The sequence below is a fragment of the Eulemur rufifrons genome, chromosome 3 (assembly GCF_041146395.1).
Source record: "Eulemur rufifrons isolate Redbay chromosome 3, OSU_ERuf_1, whole genome shotgun sequence".
Lineage (NCBI taxonomy): Eukaryota > Metazoa > Chordata > Mammalia > Primates > Lemuridae > Eulemur > Eulemur rufifrons.
Genome location: NC_090985.1, coordinates 2,971,557 through 2,999,283, shown reverse-complemented (window position 1 = coordinate 2,999,283; position 27,727 = coordinate 2,971,557). Strand labels below are relative to the sequence as shown.

At 37.2% G+C, this 27,727-nt stretch overlaps 1 protein-coding gene across 1 annotated transcript in view; it reads left to right on the top strand.

Annotated features, from left to right (window-relative positions):
- ADAMTSL3 (ADAMTS like 3) overlaps positions 1-27,727 on the top strand; it is a 277,061-nt gene that overhangs the window by 88,636 nt on the left and 160,698 nt on the right. Inside the window, exon 4 of the mRNA XM_069465643.1 lies at positions 16,633-16,678. Coding sequence (XP_069321744.1) covers positions 16,633-16,678 — 46 coding nt within the window. The remainder of the gene's footprint in view (positions 1-16,632; positions 16,679-27,727) is intronic.

Genomic DNA, 27,727 nt, shown 5'->3' with positions numbered 1-27,727 from the left:
AATTAACACAGATCCTGCCTGCATGGTTCCTACAGTCCGGGGGGGGGGGGGGGCAGGGGACAAACAATGAACAAGTAAGCAATCAAATTACATATAGTTAAAAAATATGTCAAAAAGATGGATAATACGGTTAGGAAGCCCTCTGTGCTTGGGGCACGTTTACACTGAGACCTTACTGCTGAGAGAAATCAATTATGTGAAGGGGAGAGTTATGGGGTAAAAAGAATTCAGATAGTGGGAGCAGTGTATGTGAAGGTCCTGGGGCAGGAAATGAAAAGAGGCTTTTATGCCTAGAGAATAGTCAGAGGAGAGAGAGAGAGAGAGAGAGCGAGAGCGAGCAGAATGGGCCAGTGTTGAAGGTGAAGACAGATTTGGAGGTCAGGGTAAAGAATTTGAAGACTTTTAAATATAAAACACTAATAAAATTTTAAAAAAAGCATATTTGGAACTGACATATGTTGTCAGTTTTTAATTGGCCAGGTAAGCTCACAAAGAAAAACAACCAAATAAACTCCAACTAGGGTCTACCATCACAAACTTTAAAAAAAAAAAATTAAAATCAGAATCTTTTCATTTTAATGTTAAAAAATAAGACATAATCTTAGATTAAAAAACCTGCCTTTAAATGGGATTCATTTAGCTTTATCAGAATCCACCTTTTTGCCCTTGTTCATCTCACTTCACTTTGGACCAATAAAAACTTTATTACAGATATTAACAGTCTGATGATGGGCCATTTGGAGCCATAAATTGAGGAGTAAAACATAGTCATGAGCCCAGAATTAGAGAATCTAATTTTTGGAAAGAAGAGACGTACAGAAAACTGACTTTATCAGTTTTCTGATCCCTATTTTTCATCCAGTCATTCACTGATTCTTGAGCAGTATGAGGTAAAGAAAGCAGTAAGGAGGAGAAGGTAGCTGCTAACAAGCTGAGAAGTTAAGCAGATTTATTAGCAATTTCATGGTGCTGGAGACATAAAAATTGGGGTTCAAAACCCTGGTAAATACCTCAGGTGATTAGTTGGGATCACTGAAGGACTATACCCTAGAAAGAAGGAAGAACAAGTCCTTAATAGACAAGATATTACTAAGACTGAAACCCAGTCTTGAATTAGCTCAACCTTAATTTAACTGATAAAATTTGCTGCTATTTCAACTGTCATCAATATGCTTAAAACAAGAAAAACCCTCCAGAGGAAGATGACATCAACCAGAACCTCTACGAATTTTGGTAAACCATGCCCATAATTTAATAACATATTACCAGCCTTACTATGAGACACAATCAAGAGAAAAAATAGACAATAGAAAAAGATACTGTGTGTTAAAAAAGAAAACAAAACAAAACTCTGTAACAAATATTTAAGAAATAGATGAGAATATGTAGGATTTCACTAGAAAACTGGAACCATAAAATAGAATCAAATGGAAATTTTTGAACAGAAGCATATGATAACTAAAATTATGAACTACATATATGGACTTAACAGATTACAGACAGTATAAGACTATATGCATTTGTAGAAAATATCCAGGCTAAATCGCAGATGGGAAAAACATATAAAATAGAATAAGGGATATGTGGAACAAAGTAAAAAGGTCTAAAACATGTGTAATTAAAGTCCTAAAAAGAAAAGATGGTAGAAGTACTGTTTGAAAAAAATAGTAACCAAGAATTTTCCAAAATTTGTCAAAGCTGTCAAGCCACAGATTTAAAAAACTCTGCAAACCCCAAACTGAACAAATACGCATAAACATATTAGACTAAAATCTTAAAAGAAGCCAAAGAAAAAAGACACATTACTTTCAAAGGAGAAAAATAAGTTGACTACTAACTTCTCATTAGAAAATAATGCAATGACTTGTTTAACACCTTGAAAAAAATAATTTTTACACTAGAATTTTCTACCCAGAACAAATATCCTTCAAAAGTGAAAGTGAAATAAATATATTTCCAGATGAACAAAAATGGAGAGAATTCTTTACTATCTGGCTTGTGCTAAATGAAGTGCTAAAGGGAGTTCTTCAGGTAGAAGAAAAATGATCCTATGTGGAGAATGGAAATGCAGGAAAAAATCAAGAGCAATGGAGATCATAAATATAAATAAATATTAACTGTTACTGTTTAAAGCAATAATAGTAATGTTTTGTGAAGTTTAAATATATGTAGAATTTGGCCAGGCACAGTGGCTCACACTTGTTGCGGGGAGTTAGCTACGCTCCCCACAAAGAGGTCTTTTCTCTCTTTGTTCCGATCTGGTCTCTAAGTTGACTATGCCTGTTTTCAGGGAGTTAGCTATGCTCCCTGCAAAGAGGTTTTTTCTTCCAATCAGGTCTCTCAGGCAGGGGTCATTGCAAAGGATGAAAAATAGTAGGAAAAAGAAATAAAAAATAAAGTAATGGTAATAATAATACACAGAGCCAAAGATATAGTTTATAAAGTAAAGGTTTATGAAAATAGATGAAGGAGGGTATCCGGATGGATATATTTTTACCCACATAAAATATATCCCGGACTGAAACTCCACACAGGTATTATATAGGGTACATACAGGCTCCCCGTTGCCAAAGGCAATGGGATTTGCATACTAACAGGCAGTTTGCTTTAGGGTCAAAGTCTTCTAAAAGGCTACTACAGATCCTTTAACTAACTCTAACTAGGGGAACAATGAGTTATAAAATCGTCTTGGGGCAAACTTCTAAGTTTTATGATAAGGCTATTACTTTAGCAACAAACAGAGACATCTTGGCTCCGGTGATTGTGTTCTTGGAGACAGAGATGATCCCAGAAGTCAACATGGGCTGTGCTTTGTGTTAATTACTTTAACCGCATGGTTCCATCTGGCCCCGGCTTGGGCATTAGCATATCTAGCTGATTAGCTCTCATCTCCGGGGGTCCACCTGTCAGCTCCGGCAACCTTTTGGTTCTAAGGGAAAGGCCTGCCTTGTCTTTCAAAACAGGTGAGAACCAAAGGCCCAGTTTACAGCTGTCTCTTTGAAGTGCAGCTTCTACTGACCAGCGAGACGCCCTCCTGAGACGAGGCAGCTTTTGAACTAACACATTTATTTTTTCTTTAAGGCAAAGCCTTATTTGACTTCTGAAATCAAATCTTGTCTCCAGAAATACAGGAGGCATTTCTATAACTCAGTATTTTTAGGCTCAACACTTGTAATCCTAGCACGTTGAGAGGCCGAGGTGGGAGGACTGCTTGAGGCTAGGAGTTTGAGACCAGCCTGGGCAACATAGCAAGACCTTATATCTATAATAAAATTTTAAAAAACTATCCAGGCATGGTGGTGTGCACCTGTATCCCCAGCCTGAGCCCAGGAGTTGGAGGTTGCAGTGACCTATGATCACATCACTGCATTCTAGCCTAGGTGACAGAGTGAGGCCCTGTCTCCAAAAAACATCAAAACCCAACAATGAACAAACAAAAAAATATGCAGGAAAACAATAATATAAAACTCTAGGAGGGAGCAGATGGATTTAAAGAGTTTTAATGTGCTTGAATTGCTGAGAAAATTTTAAAAGCAGATACTTTACATTTGATTTTTCAAAGTCTGAGATGCACATTTAATTTCTAGGGTTATCATTAAAAGTAAAATGAAAGAATGTATAGCCAGTCAGCTATCATGAGGGTAAATAAAATAATGCTAAAATACTTGATAGATTCAAAAGTGCTCAAGAAAGGAGAAAAAAAGGAACATAGAACAAGTGTAACAAATAATAAACAAATAATGGTAAGATGGTAGATTTGAACCCCTAAATATATCAGTTTTTACATTAAATGTAAATGAGCCAAGTGCTCCGGTTAAAAGACAAAGATTGTTAAACTGTAAAACAAAAATTATACGCAGTTTACTGGGGTAAAATCTTAAATATAAGGATACCAGAAGACTAAAAATAAAAGCATGGAAAGAAACTATAACATAAACACAAATTAAAAGAAAATTGGTACCTGTAGCTGTACTAATGTCAGACAAAGTAGAATTTAAGGAAATAAGTATTATCAGAACTAAAGAGAGATCATAAAAATAGAATATATTAAAACTTGGAAGATTCCATTCTTATAGGAATGTTTATGGCCCTGAATGCACAAATTATTAAAGAATTGGTTGAGAAAAATCAATGTTCTAAGCTCTCATTTAAGAACTTAAAAAGCAAATTTAACACATTAACTGCCACATACACAAAAAAAGCCAGAAAATTTTCTTTGGGGCCACAGTTTTATTATGAAAATATAATGAAATCTTCAAGTATAATTTAAAAGTAAACATAAATGGAAAAATGAAATTTATTGACTTCTATTCATTTAATCCATATTTTTAGAATTAAGTTGTCAATATTAATTGTAACAATAAGAACATCAACAAGATTTTATATATGCTTCATGCAGCCCCAGGGTGAAAACTAGCGTGAGCTAAATACAACTCTCATGGCAGTTAATGTGTTGAAAAATATTTGTGTATATGTATAGATATATTATGTATATATGGATATGCACACACATATGCGTACGTGTGTGTGTGATGTGTGTCCCCAGGTTCAAAGGGATCTGGATTAGAGTCAGAATTTGATAATTCCTTTGTTAATTCAATTCTGGCTCTTCATAAGAAAAATACCCTTCTTCTGTCTAGGTAAGAATCACTGCTTTAGATCCATTGCAGATTTGTGTCATTGTGGAGAGTGAAATAGGAAGCCACGGTTGAAGGCATTTGTGGGAAGGAACATTGTCTTTGGGCCAATGAATTTATTTTTATGACCTTTATGGCTTTTGGTATTTGAAGATAGTCTCTGCAGTGTCTATATTTTACTTAACCCCTCCAGAATACTCCATCCCATGTAGGCCCTGAGTATTTCACAGGGACTCCAATTCATTGGCACCTTATTTGTTTTTACAGTTTTGTTTTATACTAGCCATCCCCATGCCATTGGTTAGCAGGAATGGGCTACATTGTCTGTCACTCTAATTTAGTGGGGATTGGTGGATTCTCCTGTGGAGCTCTTCCACTTACTTCAAAGGCAGACTTCTTATGCACAGTGAATAGTGTATTTGCACACTCTCCTTTCATTCAGTCTTGCTTACCCTGTGTATAACAAAACTTACTTGAAGTTTCCAGCTTGTATACAGGTTATGTGAATTTCCGGGTATAATACAGTTATTCACTTAATATACACTGTTAGTCATTTCACTGGGAATTTGTAAGGGGGAAGTTCAATATATGTGCTCAGGTTATAATCTCTATTTGAAATCTTTCCTTTTTTCTTTGCCTCAATGTTTTTCTCTGAAATTTTACCTCTGGTAATTGGGAAATTATACATATATCCTGTTTTTATTTTACTGATGATTAAGTTTTCATTTGAAAACCATATTTTAATACTTATTTTATAACTATCACTGCCGATAATAGTTTCTTTTGATTTCTCCCTATGTAAGATGATGAATTTTTTTATGCTTTCCATTTTTATTCCCACTTCTTGGGTTTGCTATTAGAATTTTGAACTTTATCTTTAGTTTATTGGCAAAGTTGTTTCCCTTCATATCTTTTCTTTCATAGTCATATTTCAAACCATTGTTGAAACTTAACTGTGTGTGTATATATATTATTTCAATGTTCATTGTTAGTCTTTTTAGTTCTTAATGTTGAATCATAACTTTGTTGGCAGGGATATATTTTGAGCTGTGCTTCTGGAATTTTAATGTGCATATGAATCACCCAGGGATCTTGTTAAAATATAAACTTTGATTCAGTAGATCTGGAGTGAGGCCCAAGCACTTTCATTTCTAAGAGATTCCCAGGTGATGTCAATGCTGCCTGTCTGTGGACCACACTTTAAGCAGCAAGGCTTCATAACCTTTTTAATTTCAGGAAAAAATTGTGGGTCTTATACTTCATGTGTTCCTATATATCTGAAAATGTCTTTCTCTTGCCTTCACACACAAACGCTGAATGGTTTATTTGGGTATAAAATTCCTGAGACACAACCTTTCCCTTTTAAGACTCAGGAGTTCCTTTTCCCTAATGTTTGGTATACAGTATTGCCTGTAGACCTCTTAGGCCAGCTTGATTTTTGTTCTTTTGTAGATAACCTATTTTGTAGATAACCAGGCTGCCCATAGGACTCTTTCTTCCCCTCAAGTTCAAGAGTTTTACAAGGCTATGTCTAGCTATTCATCTCATTTTACTTATCTTTTCCTGGCACATAGTGGCCAATTTTGTTGTACAGATATGGATCCTTCTTTATGGTAGGAAAATTTTTCTTCTATTGTATCATTTACTCTTGGTTCTTGCCGATTTGTTCTAGCCTCTCCTTCGTGAACACCAGTTATTTCTGTCTGCTTTCCACTTTTATCATGTTCTGTTCAATTACTTTCATTCTTGTTGTTTTGTTTTTTTTTCCTGTGTATTTGGGAGTGATATTTGAGCTCCCCGTCACTTGAATTTTTTTCCTAATCTGTTGACTTCCAGTGAAGTTTTAAAATGCTGCTATGGTATTGTTTGTTACTTTACATTCTTTTCTTCACTCAAAACCTGCTCCTTTTGTGCGTCTACTGTCTTAATCATCTACATCTTATCCTGTACACCTTTTTATCTTTTTTAGTGTGATGTCTCACTAATTTTTACTTATCCTTCAAGATCATGCTCCTTTAGAAAGCCTGTCTTGACTCCTTCGTCTAACTTTAATATTCCTCTTTTGTGCTTCCTTGCATCTATTAGAGTACTATAATTGTTGGCAAAATGAGACCCTTTTTAGAGAAGGGACAATGACTTCATCATTCCAAGACCTAACATAGTATCTAACATGTGATTGGGTCCTGAGTAATGTTTATTGAAGGAATACATAAGTGCATGTGTATTCACTATTGCCTTGCATCTTTTGTCAATGTTCTTCTTTCTGCCTCAAGCATCCATTTCTCCTTTTTCTGATTGACACATGGTTGACTGTGAAAACTCCTTTGAATCCCCATTTCTCCCTTTAAACATTCCTTGACAGTTTGTACGCTTCACTAGAGTAGGTGCAACTCTCCTGTGTTTCCATAGGATCTTGTGAATACCTTTGTCAGAGTGTTTATTTCATTGTGTTGTTTTATTTTTCTGTTTCCACAAATGAGACAAAATTTTAGATGGCATAGGTGGTGTCTTTCATGTCTTTATGAACATTATTACTGATGTATAGTGTAAATTAAGTAAACTTTATTCCATAAATAAATAGAAAAATGAATTAATGAATCCCTGACTTGACTATAGTCAATTCATATGGAATCATAAAAGACCCCCAGATAGCCAAAACAGTCTTGATACAAAAGAACAAAGCTGGAGGCATCATACTACTTGACTTCAAAATATACTACAAAGCTATAGTAACTAAGGCACGATGGTACCAGCATAAAAAGAACACATAGACCAATGGATCAGAATAGAGAACCCAGAAATAAGTCCACACATTTACAGCCAACTGATTTTGGACAAAAGCGCCAAGAACATAGGGGGAAAAGACATTCTCTCCAATAAGGGGTGTTGGGCAAACTGGATATCCACATGCAGAGATGAAATTAGACCCTTCTCTAATACCATATATAAAAATTAACTCAAAATGAATTAAAGACTTAAATGTAAGACCCCAAACTGTGAAATAGCCAGAAAACAACATAGGGGAAAAGCTCCATGACATTGGTCTGGGCAATGATTTTTTTAATATAAACCCCAAAGCATAGGAAAAAATGGACAAAGGCAATTGCTTAAAACTAAAATGCTCCCTACAGGAAAGGAAGCAATCAACGGAGTGAAGAGACAAGCTACAGAATGGGAGAAAATATTTGCCAACTATGCATCTAAAATCAGGGGTTAATATCCAAAATATATAAGGAACTCAAATAACTCAATAGTGAGAAAACAAATAACCCAACTGAAAAAATGAGCAAAAGACCTGCATCAACATTTCTCCAAAAAAGACATACGAATGGCCAACAGGTATCTGAAAAAACGCTCAACATCACTAATCATCAGGGAAATGAAAATTAAAGCCACAATGAGGCATCATCTCACTCCAGTTAAAATGACAATTATCAAAAAGACAAAAGACAACAAGTGTTGGAGAGGATGTAGAGAATTTGCATGCTGTTGGTGGGAACATAAATTAGTATAACTGTTGTGGAAAACAGTATGGAGGTTCCTCAAAATGTTAAAAATAGAACTGCCATATGATCCCGCAACCCCACTGCTGAGTATATACATCCAGCGTAAATGAAATCAGCATGTCCCAGAGACACCTGCACTCCCATGTTTATGACAGCACTATTCACAATAGCCAAGATTTGTAATCAGTCGAGTGTCTATGGACAGATGAATGAAGAAAGAAAATGTGGTCTGTATACACAATGGAATATTATTCAGTTGTAAAAAGGAGGAAATCTTGTCATTTGTGGCAACACGGATGAACGCAGGACACATTATGTTAAGTGAAATGAGCCAGGCACAGAAAGACAAATACCACATGATCTCACTCATGTGTGGAAGCTAAAAAAATTGATCTCATAGAAGAGAGTAGAAAAGTAATTACCAAGGGTTAAGGTAGTTGGAAAGCGGGGTTTGGGAAGATGTTGCTCGAAGGATACAAAATTTCAGTTAGGTAAGAGGACTAAGATTAAGATCTATCGTACAGCATGGTGATTATAGTTAATAACAATAATAATAATTGCAAAGTCTGGAAACATTTAGAAAAAATGTATAGGAGAATATCTTTATGATTTCTAGATAGTAAAATATTTTTAACTAAAATACAAAGAGTATAAGTTGCAAAGGAAAATATTGATAAATTTAAGTATAATAAAGAGGCATTTTGGTATAATAAAAATATGCTATAAAACTAAAGAAAAGGCATGCCATAGAGTGGCAGAAAATCTTGACAATGAATATAACCAATAAACGACTAGTATTTGAAATATTTAATTAACTCCCAAATACCAGTAAAGTAAGAGGAAAAAGAATCTAGTAGAAAAATGAGCAAAGAGTATGAACAGGAAATTCACAGAAGGGAAGCCTGCATAGTCAGAAACAAGTGAAAATATTAGCTTCACTAACAAAAAATGCAAAGAATATGAATTGAGACTGGAAAAAAATTTAAAAGTTTAAAAATGCCAAATATTGACATAGATGTAAAACTGAGAACTTTCTTGCCCTAGTAGTGAGGGTGATAATCGGTAAGTCCACTTTAGAGATCAATTTGCCAATATTTAGGAACAGTGAAACTACAAATGCCCACAATAGAACAACCCCACTTAGGTATATATTCCAGAGAAATGTGTGCAAATGTGCCAGAAGTGACATTATAAGATTGCTTATTGCATAACTGTGGGTATGGTTTTAAAATTTGGAACCAACCTAAATCGTTATCAGCGTTTGGGAAAATTGACCAAAGAAGAGTAAAAATAATGGAGAAATAAATTGCGGTACATTTACAAATTGGATTACTACAGATCTATAAACACAAATGAATTAGAGTGACATCAGTCTACGTGGATATTCTCAGAAACAGTGTTCAGATAAAGAAAAAACTCAAGCTGCAGAAGGTTATGTACAATATGGTGCTGTTTACTCAGTTACTGTTCCTGTTTCTGAACTAGTACCTGCTTAATTTTTTTCATTTCTTAGGACTTACATAGTTTTCTTTAGTCTACTTATGCACAAATCTTAGTCTATATTCCAAAATTTGCTTTTAGGCTGGAGGATCTCCAAATTTGCCAGCTCCCTGACCTCATCTAAATTTGAACAAATATCTGAGAGTAGGAAACACCCTGTATTAAGTGAGCGAATGATATGTTCTGAGGTGTTTACAGTGAGATCAGCATGTGGCAGTGCCTGTCCTTTCCCAGCTTGGTTCCTGGCGTGGAGGCAGGCCTGGGGCACAGCCACTTGTTTCACGTCTAAGAAATAGGGACAGTAACATCATTTTTTGCATAAAAATGAAGTTAGATTAATTCTAAAGAAGAGTAGTAGATTCTTTAATAATTCACTCATTCCCGCTCCCCACCGTTTAGGCAGCCACAAACCTTGATCGTTCCTGACACAATTCCATATTAAGAACTTTCACTGTCATTTTTAGAAGTACTCTGAGATTTTTAAGAAGGAAATCGACTTCCCTTGGAAAGCTGATCAAATCTCCTTATCCTTGAACAGCCTTAGAGAATTATTAAGTCTTCATAAATATTGAATGCTTGTGGTCAGTTTTTCTTGGAAGAGGAATATGGAGGTGATTACATATAAAACCAAACTAAAAGCCATCCCAAAGCTTTAGAAAGCATTTCAGTGACTTCTTTTTTTTTTATCATTGTGCTCCTTTAAATTCATTATTTAAGGAAAGGGAAAAATGTAGCTATTTTACTCATTTATTTCTCTGTGGATAAAGTTATTTCTGAATTCGATTACTTTAAATACTCAGTTCTTTTGTGCTGCAAACCGTACACCAGCCTGAATGTTTCTTTCTCTTGCAGAAATTTGTAACTTGATATTCTAGTTAAGTGCCAACCATAGGAAACACGGGTTTAAGTTAACTACTATTTTCAAAATTAATATATTTTTATGCTTCAAAATACATACTTCTCAGTCTTTATGACCCTAGTATTTGAATCAATATATCATCAAGTGAATATAATAAATTATGGTACTATAAACTCCAGGGAAATTTTATTAATGTTTTAATATATCCTTATGTGGAATCAACATATGTTTTTTATATATTCATAAATTTATGACTTCAAAAATCTTTAATTTCAGGGTGTTATGAATGTTGTAATGGATAGAAAATATATAATTGTGAAATGATGTTCTTGAATTTTCATATACTCCTGATAACCATTAGCTTTTGCATATACTAATTAGAATGAAATTAAAAACTGGTAAGTAATATTTCTGCAGTTCAGATGCGTTGGGCCAAAGGAATTATTTCCAGAGTAAGCTGGCAGGTTCCTGCTTGGAGAATTAGGATTCCAATGTCCTGAACTTTAAAATAGCTTACATTTCATTTTATGCCTGTTTCATGAAATAGTCATTCATTTTCATACTAAATCGTAACCAAAGTGTGTCATATCCATGAAGGCCAGTGAGTGGGCTTACTGTGTGTTAGACAGGGCAAAGTGAAATAGAATGTTAAAAAGAGCATTGAGGTGGTTAGGTTAAAAAGAACCTTTGCTACTGATTTACAAAGGAAATTGAGAAAATCTCTCTGCATCTTCATATCCACATCCTAGTACATTAGTGGGTTCACTGAAAGATGTTGAAGGGAGGAATGGGTGCAAAATGGTGTGTTACGTTTTGAGTTGAGAATTCATGAAATAAAATGCCCTCTTCTCTGTATCACTTTGCTGCTATTGTAGTGGGGCTTGTAGTGGAGATACTCTTACCTTTGGGGCTTAGATTTTCAGGCTCAGCACTCAAAATGCAAGTCAGTGACTCCTGGACACTCAGGTTGCAATGAGGACACAAAGAGTGGCAGTGGGGTGTAGACCATTCTATAATGTGGGCCAGAGACACTGCAATAAGATACCTTTGACTAATATATTCTTTTCTTACCTTTTAGTTTTAAATTTATTTTTACAGAAATTTTTTTTTATTTAAATGGCTAAAATTAAACCATTACTAAAAATGCTATGAAAATTATTTTTGAAAATTCTAAAACATTTTTAAAGAAAATATTCTTGGTAAGTTTTATCAGTTTTTGTGTTCCAGTATTTCTGTCAATTCTAATACTTTTTTACACTGTGTCTGTCTAATTTGCCTGCCTCTTTGAAATTAGACTCTAAAGCCTTTTAGGGCTATAAATCAGTATGGTACAAAAAGCTTAATCTATTAGCAGCTTTCCTCAATTGGGGCTTTCCCAAAATAAGCAGAGTAATTTCAATTACCCTTTCACTTTTCCTATTATTTATTTTCTTTTATCCACACATAAAAAGCAAAATGAAATAAGTCATGTAAGTGAATGACCTTGTCCACAGGCATAGCTGTTGCTTCCCAGTAGAATGGAATCAGTTCCCTTTGACCAAGAGAAAGACTTCACCCAATACGGTTTTCCTGCCAGCCTCCCAGTTTGGTGCTTCTTGAATGTTTAAAATTTTATGTAGTCTCACCAAGATTTTAATAAATTTCAGAGTACTATACCTATGACAAATCAAAAAATGGAAATACAATGTTACAAAATATTAAGAAATGGTCAGCCCATAGTGATAATCTGGGAAGATGCTGTAAATCACAAATTGAGAAGGAGGAGATAATTGTATACAATTTAACTACTGCTTTTGGAGGTAGCTATAATGCTGTTCTTTTCTCTCCAAAATTTCTTTCTCCCAAAGCCATCTAAATACAATTAGGGATGACACCTCCCAGAAAACACAAGATGTGAGGAGACCAGGGTACATGTTGCAATTGGAACAGGAAGTGTAAGGTGAAGATGGTATGAAATGTAAATGGAGGAGGGTGAGTTTGAGAAGGACTGCATGTAATTAAGAGTGAAAATAAGTATTGATATTAAAAAGTGTACCAGTGGGCTGGGTGTGATGGCTCCCACCTATAATCCTAGCACTCTGGGAGGATCACTTGAGCTCAAGAGTTCGAGACCAAGAGTGAGCCTCTGTCTCTACCAAAGCTAGAAAAATTAGTGGGGCATGGTGGTGTGCACCTGTAGTACAGCTACTCAGGAAGCTGAGGCAGGAGGATCGCTTGAGCCCAGGAGTTTGAGGTTGCAGTGAGCTACAATGATGCCACTGCACTCTACCCAGGGCGACAGAGCAAGACCCTGCCTCGGGGCGGGAATGGGTGTATACCTACTTGATGAGTGCGATGCGCACTGTCTGGGGAATGGTCACACTTGAAGTTCTGACTGGGGGGAATGGGAGGGAGGGGATGGGTGTATACCTACCTAATGAGTGTGATGCACACTATCTGGGGAATGGACACGCTTGAAGTTCTGACTGGCGGGAATTGGGGGAGGCGATGGGTGCATATCTACGTGATGAGTGCGATGAGCACTGTCTAGGGAATGGACACGCTTGAAGCTCAGACTCGGGGGGGATCGGAGGGGCATGGGCAATATATATAACCTGAACTTTTGTACCCCCATAATGAGCTAAAATAAAAAAATAAAAAATAAAAAAATAAAACATCTAGATTTAATAACAGTGATCATTTACTAATAGCTAACATTTTTAGCCTTTAAAATGGGGTACGAACTCTGTTACAAACTTTACATTTACAAACTCATTTTTCCTCACGATAGGTCCATCAGATAGGTGCTACTATTCAATGTATTTTACAGAAAAGAAAGCTGAGATATAGAGACGTCAAGTAAGTTGCATAAAGATATTCAACTAATAGGTAGCAAGTAGGGCTAGGTTTCACATCCAAGCAATGCTACATGACTAATCGCTAGACTAGACCACATCTCTAATTTCTGGGTTATTTTTTGTGTGTTCCAGGCACTGGGCTAAGCAGGTACACGTAGCTATCTTATAACAACTCTGGGAGGTAGGCATTTATCTCTGTCTTACAGATGAGAAACTGAAGTTTGGAAAAGAAAGCCCAAACTTCCAATAGCTTAACAGTTTCAGTGGCTTATTTTCTCCTATTGCATTCTTAAAGAAAAAAAAAATGTTATTCAAGATTTGTTTATGGGTTTGTTTATGGGTTTATGGGGTTTGTTTATGATAAAGAACTATAATTAAAGAACTAGTTGTCACCTATGCTTTTCCTGCTGCCTCCAAATAAAAATTTATTGTTAAAATGAAAAAAAAAAAGTGTACCAGCCAAAATAAAATGAAAAGAATCACTACAGTAAAATAAAATCAGTTATGTGAAGAAATCTCTGTAGGAAATTTCTTAGAAACACAAAAGAAGGTCAAAGAAATGAGATTTATATAAGAAAAAATCATGAATATATCAATAAAGAAATAATAGGTGTAGCGATAGGGAGCTCCAGATTCAGAATTACAGGCATTTCTGTAACAAGAGCAATAATCAGAAATCATAGTCTGAGGATAACCAGTACCACTGCAAACAAAAACCATGAATATTCCGTTCAAAAGGGCTCATCATCTTCAGTACAAATTGATGAAAAGAAGCACACAACTAGTTACATCCTGACTGTAACTTAACTTTTATTTCAAGTACTGACAAAACAAAACAACTGTAAACTTCCAGGCAGAAAAATAAAGCACATGAACACAAGAATAAAAAGCAGACTTCTATTTTGCAAGTCTAAATGTCAGAGGTCAGCAAAGTGTATCTACAGTTTTGAGGAAAAAGGGTCATGTAAAGAGTGATGCCATCTCTATCTGCGCTGCCTCTCCTGTGTGACATACAAAGGCTCAGTAATATGCCAGCCGTATATCCAACCAATGAAATAATGCTTATCCAGCCAAGAGTTAAAACCCATACATGAAAAATTCATATTATAAAAGGACTAGGATTTGTTATCCACTTCTGGATATATATTCTAAGTATAAACAAAAATGAAAACATAAAGATGTTTAGCAAATAATTTTTATATTACATAAAAAGAAGCAGAGTCAGCAATCCCACTTCTAGGTATTAACCCAAGAGAAATGAAAAAGTTAACACAAAACCTGTATGTGAATGTTTATGATTTTTTTCATAATTGCCAAAAACTGAAAACAACTCAAATATCTAGCTGGTGAATGAATAAACAAACTGGTACATACATATAGTAGAATACTACTCAGCAGTGAAAAAGGAGTAAACTACTGATACATGCAACAAGAAGAATGAATTTCAAATATGCTAAAAAGAGTCTCAAAAGACTACATATGGTGTGATTCAATTTATATGACATTTTGGAAAAGGCAAAATTATTAATATAAGGTCAGAAAACAAATCTATGGTCGCCAGGAGCTGAGGGTGGGGAGAGGTTGTCTGCAAAGGGGCAATAGGAGGGCATTTTGGGGAGTGGTGGAACTGTTCCAAGCACTGACTGTGGGAGTGATTACACAACTGTATGCGTTTGTCAAAACTCATAAAATTGTATACCCCCCAAAGTGACTTTTACTGTATCTAAAATTTAAAAGTAGGGAAAAAAAGAAGCAACATATCCACAAAAGGTAATGTCTGCCAGCAATGTGAATGTACTTAACAAATACCTAACTGTACACTTAAAAATGGTTAGTATGGTATATTTTATATTATGTATATTTTGCCACAATTTAAACAATTTTCAATTCTAAACTACAAAAAATGATGTCTGTATAATGGACTATTGTGTAAGCATTAAAACAAATTCTCCAAAGAATTATCGATGAAATGGGAAAATTCTTATCATATTAGATTAAAAGAAATGTAAATATGAGTTAACAGTATGAGTTTCTACTCTGTAAATAAATCATGACAGAAACACTGGAAGATGAAATGCAAAGAGAGTAAAATTCTTGGTGACGGGAATTTTGGACGACTAATTTTCTACCTCTGTACTTCTTGGTGCATTACTGGTTTTCACTTATTCCTTTTGTTATCAACAAAAACAGAATAATCAGAAAGTATATGCAATGAGTTTTAAATGGTTGACTATATAAATCATTTCACATAGGCTCATATTTAAACCATACTAGCAAAACATAATCTTCTAAGATCCACTTTAAAAATTTTTCTATTCTCACAGGAATAAATATTTTTAAAACAATTGAGATAGTATCTTTTGACTTTTAATTCCAGATGATGATATAAGCCTGTGTTTAGCTTTCCTTGCTCCACATTTGCCATAGAATTGACAAGGAAAACATAAAGGGAAAAATATGTAACTTCATTGAAAAGTTGGGAAAGTTGCCATGAATCAATCAGATATCTTTACCAAGTTTGTATAAAATCTAGAGCAGCAAGCAATGGACTGAGGAAAGTACTTGCTGAATGGAATGCTGACTTCCCTCCCAAGGAAAAATCTGCCTATAAAGTGAGTGGCAGGGTCCCAGAGCTAGTGGCTGGAGGGAGGACAAGTTATGTGGTGGTCATCCCTGGAGAATTCTCAAACCTATCAGTACTGGCATCCCAAGAAAGCTGCCCCAGCACTATATCATAGCATCCATTTATTTGGTAAAGTCAATGATTGAAATAAAATAAAAGCATAGCCTCAAGCAGATTTCTAACATAGACAGTTGTACTAGTGAGAGAAGGAGTACTATGAGTGCCCAGCTAACTTGGGTTGCTTCAGTAAGTTGGGAAGAAAAATTCCTTAATGGAGACATGCTACACAAATGCTTCTGCCTGTAATTTTTCCTTCTTCCTCACATAAAAAAATATACATGTGCAAACATTATATACATACACATTATACATTAATTTCATTGGTTATATGGACCCTGGGGTAAGAATTGCATGTGACTAATGTTATTACATTAATCAACTAAAGAATTCACTCTCTAGTTAATGAGTCACTTCCATGAGACTTTTTGGCTCCCTGATGCATGAAAGTTAGTTCTTAGAATTTAAACTTTGAATCTTTGAGGTAATATGCACTAGTAAAAGTTTTATGGGGAACCAGTGCCTTGTGTTTGCTTTTTCTTTTTTTTTAATGCTTACCTCTTCTATGAAATCATTATTTTCTTTTTCCTTTCTTCTTTCTTTCTTCCTTTAGGAATTGTGAAGGGCAGAATATTCGCTATAAGACATGCAGCAATCATGTAAGTCTTATAATAAAAATATATAGTTCAATACAATGTATTCAAGTTTTAAGTTTATAGTATTACATATAATGTGTATTGTAAAACTAATGGTCTCCTCATACCCTTTGTGGAAAATTTGAATACTTCTTTAATTGACAACAAGTTTTATATATCTAATACCTTCCATTTATACTACCTTTTTAGGCCATTTCACATTTATGATCTAATTTGGTAAGTATTTCATAATTTCTGAATTCACAGAAGCAGTACCTAATGCCTGCAAACTCCTTCACAGTTTAAAATCCAATTTGTCCAGCATCTCACCTGACCTTCACACTGTCTCCAAGTTGATGTGGTGTGGTTATTTCTCTTTTGCAAATGAGGGGACTGAGGCTGAGAGAGGTAAATTTATTTTTCGACGGTCACATAGGAAGAGTGCAGACATGAACTGGTTGAGTGCTATTTCTACCACTCAAAACCACACATCACACCTACTGCAAAATGTGTCAAGGAATTCTACAGGTGACTCATCAGAAAAATCACACAGAAAGAAGGATTTATAAAACCTTACTCTGATTCTACATCAGTCAACACTAAAAACCCAAATTCAAATATTTTGCTTTACACATTTGAAAATGCAAAATAAACATTAGAAAGAAAGAAATTGTATTTTCCACTCAAAACATTTCCTGGATGTCAGCAAGATGGCTAACTAGAGGTGCCCACAAAACAGGACCAAAACAACAAGTAAGTAACTACAATTTGACTAGAGTGACTGAAGGAAAGCACTGGAGTACAGCAAGGGAGTGGCAGCACAGAAACTCAGGATGGCAGCACAGAGAGGGAAGCAAAGCACTGTGCCTCTGCCACACCATCTCCCCTTCAAGGATCAGCTCAGAGCCAGGAGGGACATCCCTTTGTAAGGAAAAGGTAAGCAGGAGACCCCCAACAGCCCCCAACAGCCTCCATTACCACCACAGACACCTGCAGCCCTTGCTACAGAAGAGTGCTGCAGTCCTCACAGGCCTTGAGCCCAGTTTGGGGAGCTGCCTGGAGTCCCACATCTGCATTGCTCTAGAGTAGAAGCCCATGTTGTGCGCTCCCACCTGCCACTATCCAAGCTGTTATAGCATGGCACCATCTTGAAACTGGAGCTTCTGCTAGAATGCTCTCTACTCTGGGAGCCAGTAACCATTGCATCTCTCCATCCATAAGCCTCTGCTGTCATTCTACCATGCTCGCACAGATGGCTGCCGCACCACAACCCCAACCACTTGTAGCCTAGGTCCAGTGTAACAGCCATGATTCTGGCACCCAAGCTCATGCAGCACCCTGCCCTCCAAGGAACAGGTGGTCCTGCACAGCAGGGAATCCAGGCCCATGGTGGCGACCCACCTTACACATGTACCCCCAGTCTGAGAATCAGTCCAGTGACCACTCTCCCAGAAAAGCTGTACCACCACTGCCACAAACTTCTGAAGCCTAGGCCACTGAGGCATTTGCACATATCACTGACATGGATTATAGCTGAAGAAACTGCATGGAGTCTACACTACTGTAACCACCCAGAACCAAAGTCAATGCACACTACCCAACTGCCACACTAAGACTCATCTACAGGAAAAAGTCCTTCCCTACAAAAGCTGCTGAAAGATGGAAGATGACTGATCCACCAGATATGCAGGTATCAACATAGGTACACATGAGAAAGCAAGAAAACATGACACCTTTAAAGGAACACAAGAAAAGGAAATTTACAAAATGTCTGAAAAGGAAATCAAAATAATGATCTTAAAGAAACTCAGGGAGATACAAGAATGTACATGTAAAAAATTGAGTGAAATAAGGAAAAGAATTTATGATCTGAATGAGAAATACAATAAAGAGATAGATGTCATAAAAATGTCAAACAAATCTTGGAGCTGAATAATTTAAAGAATGATGTAAAAATGCAATTAAGAGCTTCAACAACAGATCAAGCAGAAGAAAGAATTTCTGAACTTGAACACATATCTTTTGAAATAACCGTGTCAGAGGGAAAAAATAAATAAGAATTAAAAAGAACAAAGAAAGCCTATAGGACCCATGGGACACTGTTAAGTGAACCAATATTCACATTGCTAGATTACCAAAAAAGAGAAGAGATGAAGAAGGGCACAGAAAACCTATTTAAGTACATAATAGCTGAAAACTTCCAAACTGTTGAGAGAGCTATAAATGTCTAAATATAGAAAGCTCAAAGTTTTCCAAACAGATTCAATTCAGAAAGGTCCTCTCCAAAGCACATTATAAGCAAACTTTCAGAAGCCAAAGACAGAGAGAATTTTAAAAGCAGCAAGAGAAAAAATGTCAAGTTACATATAAGGGAATCTACATTAGACTATCAGCAGATTTCTCAGTAGAAACTGTGCAGGTAGGGAGAGAATTGGATGATATATTCATAGTGCTAAAAGAAAAAAAATTGTTAGCCAAGAATAACATACCCACCAAAGCTATTCTTCAGAAATGAAGGAAAAACAAAGTTTTTCTCAGACAAAGAAAAGCTGAGGGAATTCAGTACTACTAGACCAACCTTACAAGACTGGAAGCAAAAGAATGATAATTGCTATCATGAAAACATGTGAAAGTATAAAACTTACTAGTAGAGGTAAACTCATAATCAAACTCAGAATACTCCAGTATTGTAATGGTATTATATAAATATTTCAAATCTCTAGTATGAAGGTTAATAGCCAAAGTGGTAAAAAATCACTATAGCTACAATTACCTATTAAGGAACACATAATATATAAGATGTAAATTAAGGGAAAAAATATATATAAATTGTTGAGGGAGAGCAAAGGTCTAGAATATTTTTATGCAACCAAAGTTAAGTTGTTATCAGCTTAAAATTGTCTATTATAACTATAAGATGCTGTATATTAGGCTCATGATAATCACAAAGAAAGAAATTACAACAGATACACGAAAGAGAAAGGAATCAAAGCTTAGCACCACAGAAGACCACCAAACCACAAAGGTAAACAACAAGAGAGGAAGAAAGAAAAGAACAGAGGTTCTACAAAACAACCATGAAACAATTAACAAAATAGCAAGAGGAGATTTTTACCTATCAGGAATGCAAGGATTGTCTAACATATGCAAATCAATAAATGTGATACATCACATTAATAGAAAGAAGAACAAAAAGCATACAATTATTTCAATTGATGCAGAAAAAGCATTTGACAAAATTCAATGTTCCCTCTCAGCAAATTAGGTATAGAAGGTATTAATACATAGCCTATCTCAGTCCGTTTTGTGTTGCTACAGAGGAATGCTTGAGACTGGGCAATTTATAAAGAAAAAAGGTTTATTTGGCTCATACTTCTGATAACCAGGAAGTTCCATATTGGGCATCTGCATCTGGTGAGAACCTCAAACTGCTTCCTCTCATGGCACAAGACAAAGGGACTTGGCATGTGTAGAGATCACATGACCAGAGAGACACAGGGAGGTGCTAGGCTCTTTTTAACAATCAGCTTTCATTGGAACTAATAGAGTCAGAACTCACCCTAAGAGAGGGCAATAATCTATTCATGAAGGTATGGTGAAGGTGTGGAGAAAAGGGAACACTTACACACTGTTGGTGGGAATGTGAATTAATACAGTCATTATGGAAAACATCATGGAAGTTCCTCAAAATATTAGAAATAGATTTACCCTATGATCCAGCAACCTCACTACTGGGTATATATCCAAAGGAAATGGAGTGTGTCAAGGCGACATCTATACTCCCATGTTTATTGCAGCACTATTCACAATATAGCCAAGGTATGGAATCAACCTGTGCCCAAAAATGGATGAATGGATAAAGAAAATGTGCTATATATATGCAATGAAATACTAATCAGCCATAAAAATAATGAAATCCTGTCATTTTCAAAAACATGAATGAATCTGGAGGCTATTAAGTGAAATAAGCCAGGAACGAAATGACAAATACCACATGAGTTCATTCATATGTGGATTCTAAAAAGGTTGTTCTCTTAGAAGTTGTCAATAGAACAGTGGTTACTAGAGACTGGGGAGGGTTAGGGGAGGTGTTGAATTTGAGAGGTTGGTCAAAGGGTACAAAATTGCAACTAGAAAGGCAGAATAATTTTTGGTGTTCTAATGCACAGTAGGGTGACTCTAGTAAACAGTAAGGTATTGTATTGATAGATCCCAATTTAACCAGAAGAGGCAATTTTGAATGTTTCCATTACAAAGAAATGATAAACGTTTGAGGTGATGGATACACTAATTACCATGATATGATCATTACACCATGTATGCATGTGCTGAAACATCACAATGTACCCCCTAAACATGTACAGTTATTATATGGCTGTTAAAAATGAAAAGATGAATTGCCCTTGTTAGTGATATATATACCCAAATCAAAATGGCAGAAATTAAAAGGAAATTCTGAGAATCTGGGGATCTCATTTAAATGAGATTTAATTGGTTTTTTTTAATCCACTTTTCTCAATTGACTGTAACTAATTTATTTTAAAAGTTCACTTACTGAAGCTTTGTCCCTCTTTCTTCCTTCTGTGTCCTGGGCCAGTGTGAGACAACAGTGGTAGGTAAGGATTTTTATCTACGGACAAAACTTTTCCTCGGTGGGCAGCCCCCTGAGTCCTAGACTAGGCGAGTAGAAATGAGGTGGTGTTTGCAAGACCTTTTGACTGTGGACTGGGAGCCACGTGTGCAGTCCTTTTTTATCAACGACGAAGCTGACATTTTTATATTTATCTCTCCACTGGTTCCAAACTTGAGTAGGAAAAAGGGATGCTTATTTATTGGGCAATCAAACTCCAGTATCGTTTAGCCCAGAGGTAACTGGATTTGTGTCAACTATGTCCTCTGAGGAATCTGGAGGCACTAAGCAAATGGTTTCACATCCCCTGTGACAGGAGAAAGTCAGAGGAATTGAGTGACACGCTTGTGTATGAGTCCTGAATTAACTGAGCTAGCAGTCCACACAGGGCATGCAGGACGGAGAGAGTGACCTGAGCACAGAGTTAGGTGCAAACATAGTCCCACCTTCCTTTTAAACAGGGAGGTTTAAACAAGCTGGATGCATTAGCAACCTGAGAGTTTTATCCATGAAGTTTTTAGATCGACTGTCTTTTTCATGGATGCATTAGTGTTTTCATTGCTGCTGTAACAAATTATTACAAATTTAGTGGCTTAAAACAACACAAATTTATTATCTTACAGTTTGAGAGGTCAAATTTCTGAAGCGAGTCTCCTGGGCTAAAGTTAACATGTTGACAGGGCTGTGTTCATTCTGGAGACCTAGGAGAAACTCTGTTCCTTGTCTGCTCCAGCTTCCAGAGGCCACCCATATGCCATGGCTCGTGGCTCCTTCTCCAGTCTTCAAAGCCATCAGCGCTGCATCCCTCTGACCGTTTTTCTATAGTCAAACCTTCCTGTGACCACAGCTGGGCAGTGTTCTCCCACAGGGGTCATCCCAGATCATTTCTCCATCTCAAGGTCCTTAACTTTAGTTATATGTGCAAAGTCCCTTTTGCCATGTAAGGTCACACATTCACAAGTTCTGGGGATTAGGCTGTGGACATATTGGGGGCCAAGGCAGTACATTATTCTGCCCAACACAATGGGAAGGCTAAAGGCTTGTAAGGCAAATTCGTCTGCCAATTTTCTTACAGTCATTCAAGAACAAATTTCAAAACAGTATCTTCTTTGTCAATACTCTGTGAAAAACCATTTAAGGAAATTCATTTTAAACCACAGATTATGGTGTTACATTTTGGGATTTCATTCTAGAATTTCTCTGAGTGTGTATCACTCTAGCTAATTCCAAAAAGATACCTATTGTCAACACAAGTGTTAGAGGGGACTAGGAGTAAAAATTATGCCACACAGTATAGAGATAAAATGTAATTGACTAAAATTGGTGCACGTTAGGTGCAATGGTTAGGACTTTGGTGTACTTGAGTGAAGATATGATACCTCTGATGGTCCATGGGCCTTGAGGGTTACCTGTGGTCTCTGATTGATGGCCTTTCTGGGAGGATGCTGCAGAAATCTTTATCACCTCTAGGCGAGTGAGAAATATACACTTGGGGGAGGTGGAGTATGACAATGTAAACACTACTCTTTTTTAGCTCTCAGAGTTAGAATCCTTAGAGAGTACTTAGAGAGACATTTCATAAGAATATACCATCAGTTGCTATGCTTGCCATTGCGAACTCAGGATTTCCAACAAAATTCCTTATTTAGGACACAAGGGAGAGTTGTGGTAATGGTAGCATTCGGAGTACTCATCTGTCTCCATGTACCATAGTGTCTGCAGCTGTGCATGACCAGAGGTGGATAAATGCAGCCCAGGCTGCATCAGTGATGATCTGTAAGAGTCTGTTCCTGTACAGAAGAGATTATACAGGTAAATTCCTGAATTACCATAGAAATGTTGCAAAGATGTCAACTGCCATAAGTGAATATAACCACAATGAACTCAGGGTATGAATATGGCCACATCTTTCTTTTGTGTAATTACTTGAGCTGCTTTCTTATTTATTAATTGGGGATTCAAAATCTCCACCTCTTCATCCCCCAAGGTAGCCTCAAGACCAGGAGTGGGATCCAGTCAGTAACCTACCTCCAGTGGAGAGAGAACTGAGTTCTGATCAGTGTATCCCTGCTGTTGTTTCTCACTGCCGTGCAATGTCCTTACTGAAGACTAGACACTCTAGTTCCATAGTCAGTGGCTCCCCTTTTCCCTGGAAATGGGGCTAGTCGTTCACTCTTTTGGAGGAAGCTGCCTTTAGTGATTCTAAGATGAGAAGCTCTTTTGAGGGAGACTGGCTTCCTGAGTCAAGGATGCCCGCACCTATACTTCTGAGGAACTAAGAGCCCTATCTAATGGGGCTGTAAGATCTTTTAGTCCTATGCAAGAAATGTCACCATCAATGGCCAAACTCAGTTTGTACTGGGGAAGTCTGCTGTATGGAAAAGGAGAGGCAGTACCAGTGAGCCCCAGAAACCTAACATTGGATTATATTCTGGAGATTGCTAAAACTTCTCCTCCTCCATGTGGGTGTCTGAAGGCTCAGACTCTCTTTCTTGGGACCGTGGGCATGTCATGTGGTCTATGTGTATCCAATTCCTAACTCTTATCCAGAATAAATAATAAGAAGAATAGCTCACACTTATTAAATACTTCCTGAATGCTAGGCATTGTTCTAAGTGCCTTTTCATGAATAAACTAATGCAATCCTCACAACATCCCTATGAAGTAGGTATTATTTTTGTCTCCACTTTTATAAAGGAGGAGATTTAAGTAACCTGCCCAAGATCACAGAGCTGAATTTAACCCCAGTCAGGCTCCAGAGAGCGTGAGCTTAACCACTTTACTACACCATCCTCCCTCTTAGAAAGGAGTATAGAAGTCTCAGGCTTTGTGAGATAGTGAAATCACATTCCAGACAGCAGTAACTAGGCATGGTAGCTTTTGGCAACACATGAGCAAGTGAGTTGCTCATGAAATTAGAGAAACATACTTTTAGATACTATTGTAGAAACTCCAGCCTGGAACAGTGGCACAGACCTTCTTAATATTCACAGAGGGCAAGAGACCAGGGTCAGAAAATAGCAGGGAGTGAACTGAAAGACAGAGGCAACTGAGGGCAGGCAGAGAAACGAAATCCTCCATGCCCATCACTCATTCTACTCCAGCGGCCCAGGGTAAAGCCGCGGCATGAGGGAGGGTCTGGGTTAATGAGGATAAACTCTGGCAGCTGCATTTCAGAATTTTGCCCTCCTCAGCTCCAGCACTCAAGAAAAGATCAGATGTTCTTTTGTTGCAAAGTCTGGATGTGCTCGGGGCACTCGAGCCCTTAGGTGAAGGAATCCCATGCTGGCGAGCAGGAGACCATGTGCAAATGGCAGGAGTGTAAGGGGCAACCCAGACATGAGGACCACACCGCCTTCCCTGAGAAATCAGGCTATGGTGCAGTGGCTCTCCCTGGCTTCACTTTGCCAGGGGAGATAGAGCTCTGGGCTGTGGGTCTGAAAGATTAGGGAACAGAACATGTCTGTGTGCAGTGCTGTGGCTCCCTGGTGACTGCTGTCTTCAGACATGATCCTCTGATCAGCACTCAGCTCGTATCCTTACAGCCAGGGCCTGGCCCTGGGGCCTTGATAAAGATTTATCCTTATCAGGGGTATATCAGAGCAAATGGGGATTTCCAAGAGAAGTCACATAGACCTGAATTCACTGACTAATCATGTGTTTTTATACCAGGGTTTATAAGATTAAAGGCAATGCCAGAACAGGCAAAGGGAAAATAATTTTTAAAATAAGTATATTGCAATTTGATAAGAGTGTTTGTGCAGCATGAACACATTTTTATAGGGGCACAGAGGAAGCCTGGATAACTCTGCACAGGGAGCTCCCTGGGCTCCCAGACGACTTTCCAGAAGCCACATTTGATGTGGCCCTTGTGTCTTTCTTCCTGTGGGTTCTAAGAATGGCTGATTTCTGACGGTTGTTCATTCAGCATTTCTCTTGGGGGTGCTCTTTTCTTCCCTCCCGTTGCCATTGCTCCTACTCTGGGCAAGAACCTCCTCCTCTCCCATCTGTCCCCGGACCTCCAGGCTATCCTGCAATCACACTAGTCTTCCTAAAATGCCACCTGTTCTATCTCACTCCCCTCTGTGGATCCTCACTTCTTTTAATTCTTCTCACTTGCATTCATGGGTCTTCTTATCTTCAGATAAGACTTCTCTCTCATTCAACTCCCAACTTCTACCCGTGTTGGACGGGGCTGTACACTGTCCCTTATATAATAGACACTGAACCTAGTTCTGCTGTTTTGCTCATGTTGTTTCCCATCGTCTTGGCCTGTTTGCATTGCACCATCCTTTAAAGCCATCTGAAATTTCACTTTTCCATAACGCCTTATTTGTTCACTCTAGCTTACAGAGACCACCTACAATAATTTATTTTTATGCCAGAAATTTTATCATTTGTTATATAAAAGAATCACAAAATTTAACTCATGCTTCAACTTGTATATGAAGATAAAAATAAAATTTTTAAATTTGCTTATGACAGATTAGGTCATTAAATATGAAATGTCTGATTTTGAATCAAAAGTTTAGTTTATTATATTTCAAATAAGAAGTAGTACAATTAATCAAAGTATACACCTAAACTATTGACACAGGTTTGCCATCTTTTTTTTTTTTTTTTTTTTTGAGACAATCTCTTTTCGTTGCACAGGCTAGAGTGCCATGGCATCAGCCTAGCTTACAGCAACCTCAAACTCCTGTGCTCAAGTAATCCTCTTGCCTCAGCCCCCCGAGTAGCTGGTGCACTACTGGCACATGCCAACAGTTTTGCCATCTTAACAGTAGATTGTTTATGCCAGCAGCAAAGAAGCCTGGCGAGTGAGTAACAATGAAATCGTGAAAAGTGTTTTCCACAGCTTGTTGAGAATTGAATATTTTTCCTTGCAAGAAGTGGTCCAGTGCCTGGAAGAAGTGGTAGTCAGTTGGAGCAAGGTCTGGTGAATACAGTGGATGACAGAGAGTTTCCAAGTCTAGCCTCTGTAGTTTGAGCAGCATTGTTTGTGCAACATGTGGTTGAACGTTGTCTTGCAAGAGGATTGGCCTGTCTCTAGTGACCAATCTCAGCTGCTTAATCACAAGTATCCTCATCATTTCATCCAACTGGTTGCAGTAGACATCTGGCTGTAATTGACTGACCAGGTTTCATGAAGTTGTAGTGGATAATACCTGCCCTGTACCAAACAGACACCATCAGCTTTTTTTAAAGAATATTCAGTTTTGGACTTTGTTTTGGCACTTCATCTTTATCCAACCATTGTGCTGAATGCTTGCAATTGTCAAAAAGAATCCATTTTTTATCACATGTAACAATACGGTATAGAAATGGTTCATGGTTCGCCTTTGTGTCTTGACAGCAAAAAAAGACAAGCTTCGAGATGAATTCTCTTCTATCGCTCATTTAATTCATGTGTAACCCATCTATCCAGCTTCTTTACCTTGCCGATTTGTTTCAAATGGTCTAGTATTGTTGGAATAGTAATGTCAAACCTTGCTGCTAATTCATGGGTAGGTTGAGATGGATTCGCTTCCACTACAGGTTTCAGCTCATCATTATCCACCTTGGTCTCAGGTCGCCCACGTGGCTCATTTTCAAGATTAAAATCACAAGAACTGAACTTCTTAAACCATCAACGTACTGTGCATTCATTAGCCACATCCTTCCCAAACACTCTGTCAATACTTTGGGCTGTCTGCACAGCATCGGTTCCATGGTGGAACTCATATTTGAAAATAACACGAATTTTTGACTTAGCCATGGTTTCACAAAAATTGCTCTAATAAAAAAATTTGAAAGATAATCACAAGCCAAAATATGCAATTGAAAGAATGAAATGGGCCGGGCGCGGTGGCTCACGCCTGTAATCCTAGCTCTCTGGGAGGCCGAGGTGGGCGGATCGTTTGAGCTCAGGAGTTCGAGACCAGCCTGAGCAAGAGCGAGACCCCATCTCTACTAAAAAATAGAAAGAAATTATATGGACAGCCAAAAATATATATAGAAAAAATTAGCCGGACATGGTGGCGCATGCCTGTAGTCCCAGCTACTCGGGAGGCTGAGGCAGGAGGATCGCTTGAGCCCAGGAGTTTGAGGTTGCTGTGAGCTAGGCTGACGCCACGGCACTCACTCTAGCCTGGGCAACAGAGTGAGACTCTGTCTCAAAAAAAAAAAAAAAAAAAAAAAAAAAAAAAAAAAAAAAAAAAAAAGAAAGAATGAAATGTACCTTCACAATAAAAAAAAAAAAACAAGAAGTGTCAAAGTTAGTACTTAAGGAAATCAGACATTTCATATTTAATGACCTGTTGGTATTTCTCCGAGTCCTTACTTACTGGTTATGGAGTGGGAGGAAGAATTAACTAAATGTCTAATCCAAATTAAAGCTTGCTCCAGTGCTATTATATAAACTGTCTGTTAGGTAATAGTCCATCTTGCATAAAAATGCTTAG